This window comes from Cricetulus griseus, chromosome 2 (assembly GCF_003668045.3).
Source record: "Cricetulus griseus strain 17A/GY chromosome 2, alternate assembly CriGri-PICRH-1.0, whole genome shotgun sequence".
Taxonomy (NCBI): Eukaryota; Metazoa; Chordata; class Mammalia; order Rodentia; family Cricetidae; genus Cricetulus; species Cricetulus griseus.
The window spans coordinates 383,168,056-383,187,793 of record NC_048595.1 but is presented as its reverse complement, the minus strand read 5'-3'; the positions used below and the strand labels follow the sequence as shown (position 1 = coordinate 383,187,793).

At 46.5% G+C, this 19,738-nt stretch overlaps 1 protein-coding gene across 4 annotated transcripts in view; it reads right to left on the bottom strand.

Annotated features, from left to right (window-relative positions):
- The window catches only part of Tbc1d22a (TBC1 domain family member 22A), a 333,288-nt gene that overhangs the window by 165,333 nt on the left and 148,217 nt on the right, over window positions 1-19,738 (bottom strand). For all 4 annotated transcript variants that reach the window (XM_027396204.2, XM_027396205.2, XM_035440810.1 and 1 more), the window contains exon 10: window positions 11,957-12,032. In XM_027396204.2, coding sequence (XP_027252005.1) covers window positions 11,957-12,032 — 76 coding nt within the window. The remainder of the gene's footprint in view (window positions 1-11,956; window positions 12,033-19,738) is intronic.

The window sequence follows — 19,738 nt, the reverse complement described above, 5'->3', positions numbered from 1 at the left end:
ACAGGAAATGGGCCTCCCGAAGCTCCTTGGCCCCACTCTTTGAACAGCACTCTATACCTTGCTTTTCTCAGGCTAGAAGTGCCCCCTGTATCCCACCTCCAGACCTGCACCACCACAGGAAATGCACTTGTCATCCCAGACCCATACTAATATCATCTCTGCTCAGTGGAGGACATTCCTTGAAAAGGGTCCTACACCAAGATGGTAGAGACAAGGAGCTTCAAATCATCAAGGAGAATGAACATGGCCCCTATTGATTGAAGAAAAAACTCTAAGTTCAAACTCAAGTGAGCAAATGGAAAGCAGGGAGAAAACCACTAGCAAGATCAGTGGGCAGCAAGGACCTGTCTTTCACAGCCATCATCTGTTCCCAACATTTCAGACAAAAGCACCCAGTGCAGGATCTACTGTATGGAGGCATGAGGAAGGAGTGACCCTCTAGGAGAAACAGCCCAGAACCTGCAGCAGGTATCAGTACTGCTGCAGCTCCCTCTACAGTGAGTCCCTGCTTCTTCACCACCCACCGCTGGCTGTCCAGCTGTTGCACACGGCATACATGGACAATGCGTGACAAACCTCACTCAGACAGAATGATGAAGTATCTGCAGTCCCAAGATAAATCATGATCCCTGAGTTCTGCCTTCTCAGAGAAAGGATAAGAAAACCATGAGAGCAGGATCAGTATGTAAGGAATTACAGCTTCCAGCTGACAGGTTCCCTGGAAATGAGGAGGGTATTCACTGTGGAAGGTGGGTGTGCTGACTGTTCTCAGGACACCTGTGTGTTGCCAATATTTGTTTAACTATGCAAAAATGTGTTGCACTTGTTTAATTATGTAAAGACGTGTTGCTGCTTTACCTTGCCTGCATAAGGCACCTAATTGGTCTACTAGAAAGCTGAACAGCCAGTATCGAGGGAGGAGGTATAGATGAGAATTCCAGGCAGGGAGATTAAGGAAAAAATGGAATTTAGGCTCAGAAAAGAAAAAGGGGAGGAAGAAAAAGAGATGCCAAGGGCTAGCCGGGCAGATGTGGAAGAAGCAGGAAAATAGGCATACTGAATGAAATAAAGGTAAAAAGCCCCTAGGCAAAATGTAAATGAATAGGAACAGATTAAATAAAGATACAAGAACTAGTAGCACAAGCCTAAAACTAAGGCTGAGCATTCATAATTAATAAGTCTCCGTGTTTTTATTTGGGAACTGGTTAGTGTCCCAAAGAATATTCCAACTACACCTATGCAAATCAAGTGAGGTGTAGCCTGCATTTCTGGGTGGCTTATGATGGCTCCTCTATATGCTGAATGGGAGACATAAGTGGAAAGGTGTGGCCTCCAGATCTGTATGCCATATGCCCCGACCAAATCAGCTAGATACCTGGGAGGTGAAAACATGTCCAGCCCTTTCCAACAAGAAAGACAAAACCCACAGACCCTCTCCAGCAGCATGAACAGGAAGGATGCTGGGGTACATTTCAAAAGCAGATCTGATGGCCTACATTCAGGCCAACACTTTTCCTCTTAAGGTCAGGGCAAATCACACACTCGGAAGTCCCTGCTTATGATGTAATTAACTGATCTCAGCTCAGCAATAAACCCAGAACATCAATCTTGGCATGAGGGCCACTGAGACATCGTTATCTGGTCCAGAGCTTACCAGGCTTCATTCGCTTGCACTTCATTGCCCAAGGTGGCCATTGCCACCAGGTGGTAAACACTCCACACTTGGTGCCCATTCCAGCTCTGCCTCCCTGCCCCAGAACCTTCCAGTGGTTGGCAGAAAGAAGCAGGGGTAGTGAAGAATCAGTGCCAAGGGAGAGCAACCTGTGTCTCTGGAGTGCTGGTCCTGCCCTCCCACCTTGCAGAAACTGAAGCAGCCATGAAATGGGCTGGGTGGGGAGCAAAGATGTGCTGAGGCCCTCTACTCCTAACAGCACTTTTACAGCTGTGCTAAGTGCGTCCTGGGGAAAGGGCTCTCAGAACAATTGTTAACATTCTAATGTAGGACAGAATGTCCTCTGTGGTCACAAGCCAACTGTCCATCAGTACGAGGCCTTAAAAGGAAAAAAAAAGCAATCCTTCTGTCCTGATAGGGATTTCCGTATGGGCAAACAAGAAAGAAGGCCACATGCCTCAGGATCCGTGGGGTGCCCCCATTCTACAAGTGGGATGACAAACTGACTGTTGGTATTAATGGAGCCCTTTCAGTTTGTTTGGGAAGAGCCCTAAAGATGAGCTTTACTAGGAAGGAAAAAGGAAGAGGTGGCAGGGCTTACAAACAGCAGGGAAGTGGAGGGTGAGGGAGGACCCCAGGGATGGACAGGCTGCTCTTCCATGTACCACTTTAAGAGAGGAGATTGAAGAGATGACCTGATGTCAAGATCCCAAGACATTCATGTGGGCTGAGGATGTGCACTAGGACCAGAAACGTGAATCAAAAGCTGGTAGAAGCACAAGTCAGAAATAACATTGCATCATGGGGCTGGTTCCAGGCTCCCTGAATGAGAAAGGCCAGAAAGCCCAAGAAGTCCCTGGAGCCTCCAAAACATCCCTGAGAGCAGGGATGTCCCAAGGAACAGAGTTTCCACAGCACTAAGAGGCTGAGTCTCCTCTAGTTATCCTAATAGCACTGGTCACAAATGTCATCATTGTGCCCAGAAATCAAGAGATCCTGCCACTCTGCCCAAGAGGTCTATAAGTAAACGGGTGTACGTGGCACAACAGTCAGGCAACAGGGGATACAATCCTCAGAGAAATAAAAGCAAGCACTGAAGACTGTCTAGCCCAGGGAACTGTGGCATATTCCTGGGAAAACCCATGGGCTAGGCCTCTGCGGCACACTGCACACATGGCTTTTTCTGCCCAAGGGAACATTCCCAAGCTGTGACATGGTCCCAGGTAGACTGCATTTACACATGTGCTTTCCAATCAGCTTGTCTTTGTGCCTCCAATGAAACACCATCATCATTTCCAGTTTGGAATCAGCTATTCTGAGGCCTAATGAGGCTGCACACTGGAGAGGGACTACTATGTAGCAAGAGGTGGTCATAGTAAGGATTGTCCAGGCCTGAGCCACACCGATGATTTATTCTCTGCTCTCAGACTGCTTACCTTGTCAGGGTAATAAAAATATTTTCACTTGGCTGGTAATAAAACTGAATCTAGTTTACTAGCTATAACTGAATCCTATCTTGAAAGAATAAGTCAATTTTAACTTTACAATGTAGTCATGACAGCTTTCAGAGAAATTTCATTAAAATCACATTTAACTGGAATTAAAAACCCAAGGAAGGGAAAATGTACAAGGAGATAAAGCCGTTTTACACGCAGAGGTAGGACTACTGCTTAGCAATGAGTTCTAGTGTTTTCTTCCTTAAGGGAATGAGGCAATATTGGTAAAAATATTGACTACAGGCCCCTCCCGGGGCCTCCTCTGTAACTGGTTACCCAGGAGCTGCAACTGGAACGGTGTGCTGAGGCAGGTGTTAAGGCACCCTCCTAGGATCCCAATAGTACCTTCTTAACTCTGTGTAAAGAAGCTGCCACTGCTGACTTTTCCCATAGCCTACTAAGTCTTCCCAGTTTGGTCTTTGACCATTTTCTATTCCTGTCACCCCTCATCTTCCATATGCTCACTTCTGAAAGCCACAGTCCTACCATCATGAATGCCACCATGCTCTTCCTGCCATAAAAACATGAGCCAAGGGGTTGGAGAGATGGCTCAGTGGTTAAGAGCATTGGCTGCTCTTCCAGAGGACCTCGGTTCAATACCTAGCACCCACATGGAAGCTCACAACTGTCTGTAACTCCAATTCCAGAGGATCTAACATACTCACACAGACATACATAGAAGTGTTTACCAATGCATGTAAAAAAAATACATCTTTTTTTTTTTTAATGAGGCAAAATAAATCCTTCCTGTAAGCTGCTTTGTCAGGCATTTTTGTCACAGTAATGAAGAAACACATCTGACTGCTAGGAGGGTGGTAATAAGGTCTGCAATGACTTCAAACAAAGGAGAGGACAGGCACAGAGACCCTGAGCGGGCCCTATGCACTCTTGTGAAAGGACCAATGGGAAAAAGCAGTCCTCTGTCTGTCCAGCCTCAAGTTGTGGAGAAAGAGAGACAGAGGAAAACAGGGCAGCCACTGTGCCATGATTCTAGAGGTGTAACCCAGTCATAGGCAGATGTCTTCAGGCTTAGGGGATGGACTGGTAAGAGGAGGAAAGCACCAGAATCTAGAACACAGAACCTCTATAAGAATGGATAACCAGCCAAGGCCCTCATCCTAGGCAGTCATGACTAAGCAACCTAGTGTACGTGCAGACTTCAGTGGCACAGTGTTAGAGCGTAGAGGCCAACATCCATGGCCAATGCAAAAACAAAACCAAAAATAAAAAAGCCATCCTCTTGCAGGCTCTGAACGATGGCAAATGTATCCACCAGCACAGTACAGGAACCCTAGGCTAGCAAAGAATCACTAATAAGGCAGAAAAGGAAGAACCTCACTAAAGAAAGAGCAGTATGTATTCAGCCTCAGCAGCATCTCACAGTGAAAAGCCAAAGGGACCTAGTGCTTATAGAGCCTTGCCCACAGAAAAGAATACTATGGAGAAGATGGGAAGCTGTTTCAAACAGACAAGGCATATGGAGCCAGTACCAAGACATCTATAGGACAATGACAAGACCAGCAATGGCCAATGCAGTGTCCACACCAGTAAGAAGAGTCACATCTGAAGGTGTAACAATGACCAGTGACCATCAACTCATTGACCATGCCAGCAAGGGTAATCACATTTTTGCATATCAGTGCGTGCTTCAACAGCAGCATCTCTGGCTGACCTTCCCCCAACAACCTTTGCTCAGTCTGATTCAGTTTCCCAGACCCATCCTCACCCTCCAGACCCAGCAGTGTCTCTACCTTAGGCTCCCTCCAACTTCCAGACCCAGGGTCCAGGGAAAGCAAAAGAGCTCCCGTAGTTCCTGCCTCTTCCCTACTCCCTGAAGCGCCACCCCCACACACCCAAGTCCCTGTGCCTCCAGAAACAGGCTTCTTGGAGATGGTACCTCCATGAAGGGCTAACACTCCATTTCCGCTGTGAATTCTTTGTGATCTGATCTGGATCTTCTGACTGGACATGACCAGAATCTCTTTAGGCACTGCAGAGGCTGCACATGTCCAAGCAATCTTCTAACACAGTGCAAGCTCTCTATCTCATGTCAGAAGACACGGCAGATGCTCTGTCTATGCCACAGTCAGACATGATGTGAAGACAAGGCCGAGAAGTGGGCACTGGCCCAGAACTCGACAGAAGTGTTCTGGTCACAGCCTTTGGGAGGCAAGGGCTGAAAGCCTTCTCATGTCTGGCAATTCTATCCTGGCAGCAATCCAGGCCATGTGATCTCAGATATAATGGATGTTAGTGACAAAATATGCAAGAGATCATTACGATTTGCTGCGAAAATGTAAATTCTCACTTCCAAATATACATATGTATTCCAGATGCAACGTGGGCAAAAATCACAGGCTACATTCCTTGGGCTGATTTCACCAGGAGGTGGGAGTCTAACAAACACCTATCACTGAAATGGGAAATTACTTAATGGTGGGAGCAGGTGGCTATTACATATAAAAGGGCTTCAATAACTCAGACTAGTGAACACACATGGTATCTTTTTCAGCCTGCAAACTCCTAAATAAATTTAAACAATGAGAGAGGCAGGACAGGGCTTTCTAAGGATCTCTGTGATACACACACTACAGGAGTATGGGCGGAACCCTCTGTAAGACACATGCAGCTCTCTGTGATGCACACCACTGGAATATGGGCGGAACCCTCCGTAAGACACATGCAGCTCTCTGTGATGCACACCACTGGAATATGGGCGGAACCCTCTGTAAGACACATGCAGCTCTCTGTGATGCACACCACTGGAATATGGACGGAACCCTCCGTAAGACACATGCAGCTCTCTGTGATGCACACCAATGGAATATGGGCGGAACCCACTGTAAGACACATGCAGCTTTTAGCCATTTAAGTCTCTTGGCCATGAGCCTTGTGGGGTTTAATTGTTCTTCCTGAATAAAAATGTCAAGCCCTTAACCTCTCTTGACTTCAATGTTCTAGGTGATCATGAAATGAATTCAAGTTTGGGTGGGATTGAAGCCTACAAAACTCTCTAATGTCCTTTCCAAGCTGGTGACCATAGTGTCCATCAGCTGTGCTCAGGGCTGCTCTCTCAGCTTGGGCTGTCCCCTGACACCATTGCAGCCAAATGCTCTGGGATGCCCAATAAAATGGAAATGGGCATTGTGTTCCAGGCTCTGTTGGACAAACCAGGAGCTCATACATGTTTCTCAGGCCCCTTCTTCCTGCCTCAGGCACTCACCAAGGACACTTCTGACAGTGCTACTATCAGCCTGAATCACAAAGTGAAGACCAGCAGGACAGAGCCCCCAGCCCACAGAGAAGGCTGTATGAGGACAAGTGCTGTCTTGAGCTGCTGAGGTGTGGGCACTGTGATTCACAAGGCCTAGGCCATACTCTAGCTTCTACACTCAGCTACTTGGAATTTGACCTACATGCTACCCGGTGCAATTCTGGTATATGGCCATGTACTCAGGAACTGTACAGAGGACTCCCAGCTAACCTTCTTGGAGAAGCAGACAGTGCTGAGTTAGGCAGGATTCACTAGAAGAGGAGTCACTGATGACAGAAAGTCAAGAGGAAGGGGGAAGCAGCAGTAGTGGGGGTGAGAAAGAACCACAGGGTGAGGGGAACACATGTACCACAAAATGGCATGACACCCCAAGCAAACACCCGAGTGTCACATCCCACTGGGATGTCTAGGCTGGTCTGAGGGTCTTGGTTCTTGTCACACACAGTCCTGAACATGGATCCTCTCAAGTTCTGCAGGCAATATTAGAGCCCTAGTGGACTGTACATCCCGGGGCCACCAGTGATCCCAGTAGCACTTTTGGATGTTGGCAAAGATTTTTAAGCCACACTAGTACAGTGTGTAGCTGTCTGATGGTGGTGGCTTTGCAAGATGGGGGCATGGATCTGTATTTCTCTGACTAAATGCTTTCAGGTATAACACTTCCTAAACATGCAGTCTGACATGTCCACCACAGGTGGGTGGAGAGCTGGAAGCACAGTCCAGCTGCAGGTTCCACCTGTTCCCCCAACAGAGAAACAAGCCGTGTCTCACAACAGATCAAGAAGTAATACAAAAAGGAAAAAGAATTGGGTGCTGTTTTGAATGCATTGGGGTGCTCGCCCCACCTCTTAAAGGTCATGTCTTGGCCTTTGTTCAGGCAGCGCCCCCAACCCACCTGGCACTACGGGGCAGTCTCCTAATACCCACCTACCAGCAATCCAGGTGGCCCAAGTGAAACCTATTTCTCCTGAGGTGGGGAAATGGCCTGTCTAGGCAGCCTGGCCCAGAAGAAATTCCTTTCCCAAGAGCTGCTCCTTCAACACTAGAGCAAGAAAGTGTGCAATCAGGTGGGAATGGGACCCTTGCCAGGAACCACAGCACTTGGGCATACAAGCATGCTGCCCCCATGGGGCAAGTGAGAGTTAGAAGCCAGCTTCTGCTGTGGATGAAGATGCTCTCACACAAGAAATCTCAAATCCTTCCCAATGCCCTGGGGTCCAGTGATCTGACACTCTAGATTTCAGACCTAGCCAGAAAGAGACTTGCCTTTCCGGAAGTAGTGCCATGTGGTTGTCTGTAGACTTCTGAGAGGACAGCCTGCCTCTCCAGACAGGCTGGACATGGTGCTAAGATGTCTCCTGCATTGAGTCTAAAGTTCCCAGGGACCATTCTCCTGGTTGTACCACTCCAACAGCTCCCATGTGAATTTATTCACTTTCCATCTTTATTTACAGTTCCTGGGCCAGTGTGAAACCAGGTTCACACAGACTGGCATTTCCACCTCAAAGGATTCTTTTGATGGACGCATACCCTTTCAGCAGACTGGCAACACCGCTTCATATATTTATTAAGACTGTTCCCAATGAACTGATGGAGATCTTTCTGTAACAGTTTCTAGTGACTCATTACAGCACTCAGAAACCTGAGGCAGGAGGATCACCAGATTGAGGATGTCTTAATCTACATAATGAGAGCTTTCTAAAACAAAATTTCCCTCTCTGGTTGGTTTAACTAAACCCATTGTGATGTATTTGCACAGGTTTCTCTGTTAACTCCATTCAGGATTCACTGGCCTCTTGAATTTGAGAGTGGGTGCCATTGTTTCTTCCAATTACTAACCTCTGTCCTCCCTTCCTTTGGAGTTTTGAGTTCATGCTCCACATCTCCACCTTCCTGCACCAGAATTCTCTCTGCCTCGCTAGGGTTTTCTCGATTCACCTTCTAGTGCACTGACTGCTCTGCTGCCTGTGTCTAATGTGTTAGGCTTGCTCACTGAACTCTTCAGCTAGTTGTTTTTGTAAGTATAATATTTTCAGTGTGTGTGTGTGTGTGAGAGAGAGAGAGAGAGAGAGAGACAGAGACAGAGACAGAGACAGAGACAGAGACAGAGACAGAGACACAAAGAGATGGAGAGAAAGAGATGGAGATTGCCATGGCATGTATGTGGAGGTCAAAGAACACCTCTGTGGACTTCGTTCTCTCCTTCCACTTTTACAAGAGTTCCAGGGATCAGACTTAGGTCATCGGGCTTGCATGGCCAGGCATTTTTCAAACTTCTTCTGCACAACTGTATAGTCTTCTATTCTCTAAAGCTATATTCATGATTCTTTCTTTCATTCATAGTAAGAATAGCAGTTTTACTGTGTGTGCCTACAGATCAGCAAAGCTCCCCACCTAATGGACCTGGCTCTTTTATCACTTACTCTCACTGCAGGAGTCTTGTATATGGATCATCCCTGACTGTGTAAGGCCACTCCACTTGAAAACAGAATACGGTGAGAACTTAAGTTCCGGGGGCTTCCTCTAGAAAAGATTTTGTTCTCTGTATCACAAGCCTTGTGAAGAACCTCAGCACAGAATCTCCAGAAACACATGTCCCAACAATACCAGTCCACCATGGCTTGAAGCTGGGCTGGGGTGATGTGAGGGTTATCACACACACACACACACACACACACACACACACACACACACACACACACACACACACACACCCTGGTGTGTCACTCTTCTAGCTCTCAGGAAGCAGGCAGCATGTTCAAGGGTAGGCCAGAGTCCACTTAGCATCCCAAGAGGCTGACAAGCAGTCCCTAGGACCACTTGTTCTGGAAGTGGGCATGCCCACCAAATAGCAGTGGCTTTGGTGCCAGCTGATCTCACAAGGGCCCAACAAGAAGGTCCAATAACCCTTGTATCTTTGATACTGCTCCTCAGCAGTATCCCTTCTCTCGAAAGACAGTGATTTTCTTTTCTTTCTTATTTTTTTTATGTTCCTTTTCATTTCTTTACAGGCTTTGGAGACATCATATCTGCCTTTTTGATTGTCTTCATCAGGAATCTGCTGCAGTAAAAGCCCCTCCCTCTCCACCTTTGTTAAGTCCCAACTCCAATGGCTCACGTTGCCATTCTACAGGGCTTCCATGGATGTCTCAGAGGCCATCTGCCTGCTCCAGAGACAGCCTCTGCTTCCCCTCCAGCGCCATCTCAAAGGCTGCTGCCTGCTTCCTCCTCTGCCTCCATCACAGACATGACCCTCGTTCACCTGTGCACCTACATGTCCCCATGGCACCTTCGGCAGAGGGTCAGCAATGCTGGAGAGGCATTACTCAAAAGGGGTAATCTCTTAAAAATGCCTTTGGAAAATTCTTTAACTACTCCTTACCACAGGAAAACAGTGACGGCACCTATCTTCAACAGACACCACCCTTCAGTGCCTACCTCCCTCCCTTCTCAGGTTTGCCATCTATATCACCTCTGTGCCCACAACCTTACACATCCACTACTCCTGGGTTCCCTATCTATGTTATGCAGGGCAATTTTCTTTTTACAGCACCCATCTGGAACAGAGCATAAAGCCCCCAGTCTTCAGCAGGCCCATGACCATTCCCCCTTACCAAGGCATCAGTGTTTTCTCTGACCTTCCCTAGAAATGTAGAACTCAGGCAGCAGATTAGAATGTAAATAATTTTTTTCTACACAGTATACCTTGCCATTGATGAAAGGTTTACAGTGAGTCCCTATAGGTGAGACAGCTAGAGCTGCAGTCTTGGAACTTCTCCAAATACGAGTGGAGGCAGAGTGACGAGAAGGCTCCCAGCCAGGGCTGGAGACCCTGAGGACTAAACATTTCCTGCTTGCATAGTCCAGTGTCCTCATGATGAGGCAATTAGACAAATTTTCAGAGCTCCTGACATGAAAACAGAAACAAACAGGTTGCACATCCTGCCCTCCGATACTGGACACCATCCTGGGCTGTGAAGAGCTGATCCTTGGGTGGAAATAAAGATGTGCTTCACCCAGAGCACAGACGGGCAGCTCTGCGGTAGTCGCTGCTGCTCCTCAGAACAATCACTGTGTAAATCTGCAGTGTGCCTCCTTCTGAACCACAGCACCAGAAAAAATCAATTCAAGCATTTCCCCAACTGCAGCGCTGGAGCAAACCAGCCCTGGCCACAACTTAAGACTCATGGAAAATATAAAATAAGCCTTCTAAGGGGCACAGGAGAAAAAGAAGAACCTGCTAGAACTGTGTAACTCACAGCTCCTGCAAATAGTATTTCAAAGAACTAAATGAGGCTGGGGACACTTGTGAAATCACTGGTAGGAAAAAAACCTCAACCAGAGCTGAGCGAGCAAGAGCACAACATGAGTGCAGAATAAACACACAGGGTACACTGACGGAAGAAAGAGCAGCAGTTTGGAAAGAGGTTGAAAAGCAGCTAAACACACTGAATCCAATAAAGCATCCCTACAAGTGCATGAGACTTCATAATATGGAAATGAGGTAATAACCATCAGACACAGAACCGACTCCCAGACTCAATCAAGGAACACAGTGCACTTTAGAATTTTTTGGCTCTGGTTTATAGTATCACTCAGCCATTTCCCAAACCAAGTGTCTTCCTATGAAGAGAGCTGACAATTTTCTTCTTCTATGGGAGCAGCAAGGGGAAGGCTAGGGAAGAGCCTGCACACACAGAAGGCTCACAGCCAGGACTAAATCTTAACAGTTCTCAGCACCTTTGTCGAAGTGACTTGCCTGACTCACCCGGGACTCTGGGAAGCAGAGAGCATCTTCTACAGCTCACTGCTGACTGGTTGGTGTCACATATATACATAAGTCTGGTTCTGCTTGGCATCACTTTGTTAATGCTCTGCTCATTAATTTAACAAACTATCAGGAGGCTCTGCTTGGAATGGGCAAGCATTATCTCTCAACTTTCATTTAATTAAACTCTGCTATTGCAATATGACATTCAGAACATAGCAGGGGGAATTATTTTAAGGACGAAGGTAAAAAGTATTTCAACGGCCTCACTTAAACATGAAAGCATAATCTAAAATTGCCCGAGCACACACTATAATTTTTCTATAATATTGAAGATGTTCTTTCTAGACTTGGTAATTAATTGGATTCCATGGAGAAATAATTCTATCTTCCCTGATAGCAAATGATATACACAGGCAGGAGAGGCAAGGCAAAGGACAGCCATTAGCAACCACCCTGCTGGCCAGAGGAGAAGCTGCAGCTGACCAAGCAGGGAGGCCTGCTGCCAGGAGCACAGGCATCTCCTTCCCCACAGAGTCCTGACTGGAGCACAGAATGAAGAGCAGGACAGCACCTTCTCCTGTTAAGAATGCACTTGGGTGAGAAGTAGCAGGCCCAGGTACCACCAGCCAAATGAGAACAAGGACAATAGTATCTGGAAGAGCTGAGGACCAAGGCCACCTCCCTAGCCTTCCTTCTAGCATACTCCCTGCCTCAGAGAGGAGATGCTCTGGACACTGACTTACCATCAATCCGGCTTACAAGTTCCTCCAGCATCTTCACTTTCATTTGAATCCCAGGCTGGGCAAAGGTGTAATTGTCCTAAGGAAAAAATAACAATGCATGTTTTATGCACATAAAACAAAACATGGGGCTAGGGAGGCTTTGAGACCTTAGACTCAGATACCTAGAATCCTCATAAAAGCCAAGCAGCTATGGAAGTCACCTGTGACCCCAGCACTTGGGAAAGAGAGAGAGACAGGGCATCCCCAAATCAGGCTAGAACTGATGAGCTCTAGATTCAACCAAGAGACTGTACCTCCAAAACTAAAATGAAGTGAGATTGAAGAAGGCAACTGACACCAACTCCAGGCCTACACACACACCAATTCACATACACTGGCAAATGGGTGAACATACTTAAAGCTATATCATACATGAGTGCCACTCCCCTCCAATAACACACATACTCCAAAAAGGAAAAAGCCTTGAAAGAAAGTTTATAATGCAAAACAATCCTATAAAACAAACCAAGTTACACACTGCTAGGCTGCCTCTTGGGAAACAGATACAGGGCAACATTCTGCATAAGACCAACAGAGCACAGCACCGTCAGGCTCACTCCCATCTGATGTCGGAGGACGCACACAATTCCCAGGAATGCTTCATGGAACATTTCTATCTGATAATGTTGGATATTTACATTTAAATTGAACAAGCCAGCACCCATGTGTCTGGCTCATTGGGCAGAACCATCTGCTGGAATGACCACCTCACTGGGCACCTGGACAGCAAGCACCCGGCCCACCAGGGAGCCAATGAGAAATAGCAAATGTGCTGACAGTGCAACAGTCCAAGTGCTAACAATGTAGACACTGCATGAGAATGAGAGGTGACTATTTGCAGAGATGTGGGTGAGCTTGGATGAGGTTCATGTGGATTTGGGGGTGGGCAGCACAGCCTGAGGGTTAAGAGCTTTAACTGAGACAGACCAGAATAGAACCTTAGCTAGGATTTAGGAGCTATGTGACATCCACAAGTAGTCATTTTCTCTGGGCTTGTACCTCATCATCTGTATGATGGGAATGATCACCATCTTGGCTTGCACAGAAGCCTCAGAACAGAACCCAAGAGAGCAGGGAAGGGCTTTCAAATACAACATGGGCATGACAACTGGCAGCACTCAAACCTAATAGCACTTGAAAGTAGCGTGGGGTACTGGTGAGAGGGCAAGGAAGAATGCTGACTCCCTCTGAGTCCACAGGGGACGGGTTCTGTATCTTCACAAATGGTGGAGGACCCAGGGAGCCTGCACCTAAGGGCATCAAGTGTCTGCAGTCTGCAAGCAGCAGGCAACATTGCAGAGTCAGAAGTATCAGCCCTTGGTTCCCTTCAGGACATGACAATAGCACTCAAGGTGCCTGAGCGCCTGATCCTGAAGGGGAACTTCCAGGAAGACATAGTAGGATTAAGGACATGTGCTAGCCAGCAGAAGTCCTCACAGCCAGCAGGCACTGTGGTTCAGCACTAACAAAACCTACAAGCTGTTGAGATGTCTTTCCCCAGCAGGAAGAGCCAGGCATGTGTAGGGGAAGCTGTAGCCATGCCTTCTTAGGGGCTGGCTACAGGTGTGCCTGACCACGCTTGTGAGGGCGTGGTCAGAGTGACGTAGTGCGGTTTCGGTTTCTCTTTGCTTCTTGCTGTACAGGCTGCTGCCACCGGCTGGCTAGGTCGCTCTGTAAGTAAGACTTTTCCCTATTAAATATCCTTATATTTCTACCTGACTCCGTATTGGTAATTTCCCACTATAGGCATGCTCCCATGCTGGGACATCGATCCCAGACAGAACTGCAATGAGGGGGCTCTAGACCTGCAGCTAACCCCTAAGCAAAAACAGCTGTGCCAGCCAACCTCACCAAGACCACACCAGGCCTTCCAGAGACCTAGGATGTCAGCAAAGACGGATCTGGGAACATGGTGGGAACTGTCCAGGGCCTTGGGATGACTTTCTACCATGATTTGGAAGGCCAGATCTTTGACAGGCTTATGAGCTCTCCTAGAAGCCAGCTCTCAGAAGGAACAATTGTTGGGCTCAGTCTCAAGCTCAGAAAGTTAGGCCCTGAGGAGCCACACTCATCTCAGAGGTCCAAGCATCCTGCTAGCTGAGATGGAGAAGCTAGAGTCAGAACTAAATGAATTCTAACATACCTAAACTTAAAAGCCATAAGAAAATTTGGTTCTAATCCTCAGTTCTTCAGAGAGTCATCATCTTTGAACCTGAGCTTGCCAAGGATATCCTGTGAGACTTCATTTCTCCTGGGAGGCTAGTTGAAGGTTAATGGTCTGGTCTGTTGGCGCATGTTGGCATGGTGTCACTTACCTTCATGGAGGAATTTATGATAAGCCAGGTTGAATGTTTCCAACTGGACAGAGATAAGAAACAAACCTAAGTGTGGTTTGCAGCCTCTGGGTCAGGAAGGCCTTACAAACCATTTATTAATGTTCTAGTCTGACAAACCTCTCCAAGAACTCCTTCTAACAGACCATACTTACCTGGGCAATGCCAGGAGAATGTTGTACTCAAAGGACCAAGGGTCTCAATGGGTTGAGCTCAAGGGACATGTCTTGTCTCACACAGCTGACTAGGGGTGTAATGGCTACCCCAATTACAAGCTGAAGAAACTAGGGGGTGACATATCCACCCACACCTGAGGTAAGAGCCAGCACCAAGAGACTAATCACTGGGAGGACAGAGGTACTGTGGGCTTATCACTTGCCCAGCCCTGGCCCATCAGCTCTGGCTGGAGATAGCAGCCTGGACAATCCTGGGATTTAGCCAGTTTATTTGGCTTCCACACCCAGAAAAACACTTCAAGTCCCTTGTTCAGCAAGAATGGCAGGCCTCTTTGCTTCCATCTGTCACTGTTTTGTTTTATTTCTCAGTTTGTTCAAAGCTCAGGAAGAGAAGATGATTTTTCAGAATCCAAACATTGAGGCAAGAATGACACCAGAGTCTATAAGGGAAAAAAGAGGTTGAGGGAGGGAGGACCCTAACTTGAAAAGACCTTCAAGGCTAATGAGAAGGCCTTGGAATTCTGGCCACAGGCAGAAGACAACAACAGCAGCATTCAGGCTGGTCCAACAAAGGATTGACAGAACTCTGGAGAGAAAAGCCTGCCTTAATGGAGGTGCAGGGTGGTCCAGCAGGGGATGGCCCAGCTATGTCTATGTCTAGATTGGCTCCACAGCTTAAACTCTGCCCTGAGTCCTGGCTCCATGGAACAGCTGTAAAGTCTATACAGAGTGCTCCAAGATGGCAAGCACTGGAACTGAGGGCTGCAGAGCTGGGGCTGCATGAGATGGCACAGAGAAGAAAAGGCCTGTTGGGTGTCCTGCTGACTGCCAACCTATACTAACAAAGCCAGACAGACCTGAGACTCACCCAACAGCCCCCCTTCAAACCCCTCCCCTACACACACATACACACTCACAGATATGACTTGAGAAATGCTGCACTTAGAAAGTACCTTCTGTGCCAATCTGGAGGCAAAACATATAGAAAAGAAGCAATGTGAGAGGCAAGATGACAGTGGATGCTGGCCCTGGAGTAGCATAAGGCTTGGCTAGGAATGCCACTGTGAGGATGTGAGACCTGGGCTGGATGAGACAAGGTTCTAAGTACAGCTAGATGTGAGGAGCAGAGCACAGAGGGGGGACCCAGGGTCTCTAGGGAGCATGGCATATTCAGGAATGGGAAAGTGAAGTGGGGGCAAAGCAAGCAATGGAAGAAGGCCATTCTGAGTTACAAGCAGATGGTGAGAAAAGCACAGATGCCCAATGACATCAGCCAGGGGAAAGGGCAGATGACCGATGTCATGGCTACAAGATTTGAACTTTGGAAAGATACCTGATTGTACAGTGTAGAAATAACAGAGTGGTACCAAAGAGGGAGAGGACTATCAGTTTCAAGACAATGGCCATAATAGAGATGAAATGATAGCAGAGCTTCCCACTGAGGATACAGTTGACCCAAACTGTCCCAACTGCTTCCCACTGACCTGTACTGACTGGGTTTTTGAACTTGAATGCAGAATTTTACATTTATTCCTATTAGTGTGCTCATTTGATTGGTTCTGGGCTAGTATTCCAGGCAGCTGAACCCATTCTGAATCGTGATTATGTCATCCATCACATTGGCTGTCCCTCCAAGCTTAGAAGCGCTAGTTAAGGCAAAACCCTCAATGTCTCCATTACAGTCTCAGAGAAGTAGTGAGAAGGACGGGGACAAGGACGGGCCTGTGGCAAGCCTCTCAGAGTGCAGTCAGCACAGAACAGCCACTGTAAATACAAGGCGCCTTGCCTAAATCCTTGTTTCCCCATCTGCCAGTTCAACTTCCTCCTGTTTCTCACCTATAAAAGGGAGACAGCATGATCCCTCACAAGGGCACAGGGTGCAGAGTAAGTAACTGCATCTAATGGAACCTACCATAGCATCTACACCAAGTACTTTCCAACCTCCCTGTCCCTAGCTTGTAGATCATAGGACAATGTCTTATCACTGAGGGGTCCTGACAGACACAGCAGGGCAGCAGCCTCCTTCTGTAAACCACTGCAGAAACATGACCCAGGCTCATTTTTGGAACAGGACAAGCACCAGCCTAGAGTGGTGTGATAGGGCAGAGTGGTCAAAATAGAATCACCACTGGATAGAGAACAGACCACTATGGATAGAGACAAAATAACAGGATGTACAATGCCAGTCTGGAACCTTCCAACCATGTGGCATTCTGACAAAGGCAAAACTATGGGGACCAGGTTCCAGTGGAAGGCAAAGTGAATGAACAGGTGGCACATGGATTGTCTACTGAGGACTAATGTTGTTAGGCACTGGGGGTGAGCTTAATTAAAGTATGAGCTTGAGTTGATCATGATGTATTAATATTGGCCTGTCAGTCACAAGTGTGCTACATTAATGTAAACAGTCAGATCAGGAGAAGTACGGGGAAGGAGGGGACTACATGGGAAGTCCCCGGTGTTACCTTTTATCTGAAGCTACTCTAAAACAGCCATTTAAAAGAAAATAGAAAATAAAGCAAAAAAAGAACTAATTGCTATATGTCAGGCACAATGGTACACACCTTTCATCCTAGAACATGGGAGACAGAAGCAGGCAGATCTCTGAATTCAAGGCCAGCCTGGTCTACATAGTAAGTTCCAGGACAGCCAGAGCTACATAGTGAGACCCTGCCTCAAAAGAGAGAGAAAGGGAGGGAGACAGAGAAAGGGAGGGAGGGAGAAAGGAAGAAGGGAGGGAGAGAGAGAGAAAGAAGGGAGGGAGAGAGAGAGGGAGGAGGAAGGGAGGGAGGAGGGAGGAAGGGAGGAAGGAAGGAAGGAAGGAAGGAAGGAAGGAAGGAAGGAAGGAAGGAAGGAAGGAAGGAATTTCATTACTAGTAATCCCAGCCATACAGTCCCTTCCATTGAGCATCATGAGGCAAGAAACCCAATGCCAAGTGCAAGTTGTCTACAAGAGGAGCACTTTCAATAACATACACGCAGTCAGGAGTGAGGGAACAAAAGAGGCCCAACCCAACCCAAGGAGATGCATGTGTTTGGTACCATCAGACAAAAATGGACTCATAATGGGACCATGATCAGAAGCAAGCTGTCATAACAGGAGACAATCTGTGACATATCTATCTGCCAAAATAGCACTGTCACTCCCAAATGCACATCTAACCCTAAGATTCAAATTATGTGATGGAGTCTGACAAAGCCAAAGAAGAAAGAGGTACACCTTCTACAGCTGTAAACCTCGGAAGTTCTCAGGAACTCAGGGAAGGCAGACAGCACCAACAGGACAGGAGCAGCACATCAAGCAGCATGACCAAACCCCTCCCACATGGAAGAGCACATGTTCTCTCCACTTGGAGTGTGAACCCAGACTTCCAGAACTTCAGACAAGAGCAGCTTCCACCCCTCATCAACGATTACAACAATTACAAAAGGCTACAGCTAGTTAAAATGCAGAAAACAACTGGCTGTGGAGCCCAGTCCCAACTGATACAAATACAACACAATCCCTACATCTAAGGCTTGGGGAACATTGGTGAGGAGGGTGTTCAAAGACTCAAAAAGCCAGAGGACCAAGAGAAATTTCTGCAAGATTGTGTCTTCTAGATATGACAGTGAAGCTATCCCCACAAAATCCTAATATTACAGCTCCCTAAACAATGACAACACCAGGTGGTATGCCAATGTGGATGAAGGAAATCCCATGTGGCCCCACTCCTAGATGAAGAGCTGCAGGCAATTAAAGACTGCTTACAGAGGGAGAGTTAGCTTTCCCCTGATTGGTTAACCTGAGACAGACACCCTGATTGTTAACCAAGCCCAAGAGTTCAGCCCTAAAAACATATGCATATAAACAATACTAAATGGACTCTCTCTCTCTCTCTCTCTCTCTCTCTCTCTCTCTCTCTCTCTCTCTCTCTCTCTACACACACACACACACACACACACACACACACACACACACACACACACCAATAAGAATAAAAGGTCATGAGTTTGAAAAGGAGTGAGGGAGTAACATGGGATGGGGCTGGGGGGAGATGATGTAACTATTATATATAAATAAAAAAGGAGAATATTTTAAAAAAGAAAGAAATCAGCTGGTTTTGTGGAAATTCCACCCAATGGCCCATTGCATTGGGACAGCTTGGTCCAATGGGCGTGGTCTTCTCTGGGGATACATGACCAAGTAAGAACTGGAAGCAAGGGGTTGCCAAGCTGGTTCATTTTCAAAGGTTCCTGGAACCAGTTTAGAAAAGAAGCAGTTACAAGTGAACAGAAAACACAAGATCCTACTAATGCCTGTTACTCTAGTTATTCCTCTCACCCAAACTCAGCAAAGCAATCACCCAAACTAGAAGTACAGAGTAGAAAATTACTGACAGCCAGAATCTAGGTAAATCAAGCTTTGGCATTCACTGGAGGCCAGACTTCACATCCTCTCAACCTGGATAAGCAAACGAACAGTCCATGCTCTGCACTGACTGAAACCCAGACCCACAGTACCATAAACACAAACCAGAAACTTGAGAGCAATTTAATGTACAGAAATAATGGCTGGAAACCCATGTCAGTTTTAAAATGCAGTTAATATCATGAATACAGTTGAGAGAAATAAAATACCAATGGACATAAACTATTTAAAGCAATATTTAAACCCCCAGTAAGAAATAAATTTAACAATATATGACCAACAACAACAAAAAAAAAAAACATGAAAATTGTAAGAAAAAAAAAAAGGATAGGGATAAAATCTAAATTTAAAACTATGCCATGTTCATGAACTGGGAAACTTCATGTTGGAAACGGCATCCACTTCAAAAATAAAAACTAATAGCTTCACAACTGTCCCACTGAAAATCCTGTCACACTTATTTTGTTTTTAAGAAAGTAACAGGCTAAGAATAAACTATATGCAAAGAATTAAAAAACTTCATGACAATTTCTTTAATGAACAATGCTGAAGAAATGCTTCAGTAGCTATGAAAGGATGGGTGGCATGACGTTCCAGCAGTCCACTGATAGACGGAAATGAAGTCTAGAAATAGACACTTAGACAGTTAGATTCAGCAGAGATGCCAAAGCAATCTAATGCAGAATAGAAACAAAACTGTTCTCAACAAATGGTGCTGTAGTCACTACACAGTCTACACAAATACAAGCCCCACCTTCTCCTCATAGCATATGCAAAAGCCAGATTGCAGTCTTACAAGGACAATAATGAGATACAATAGCTA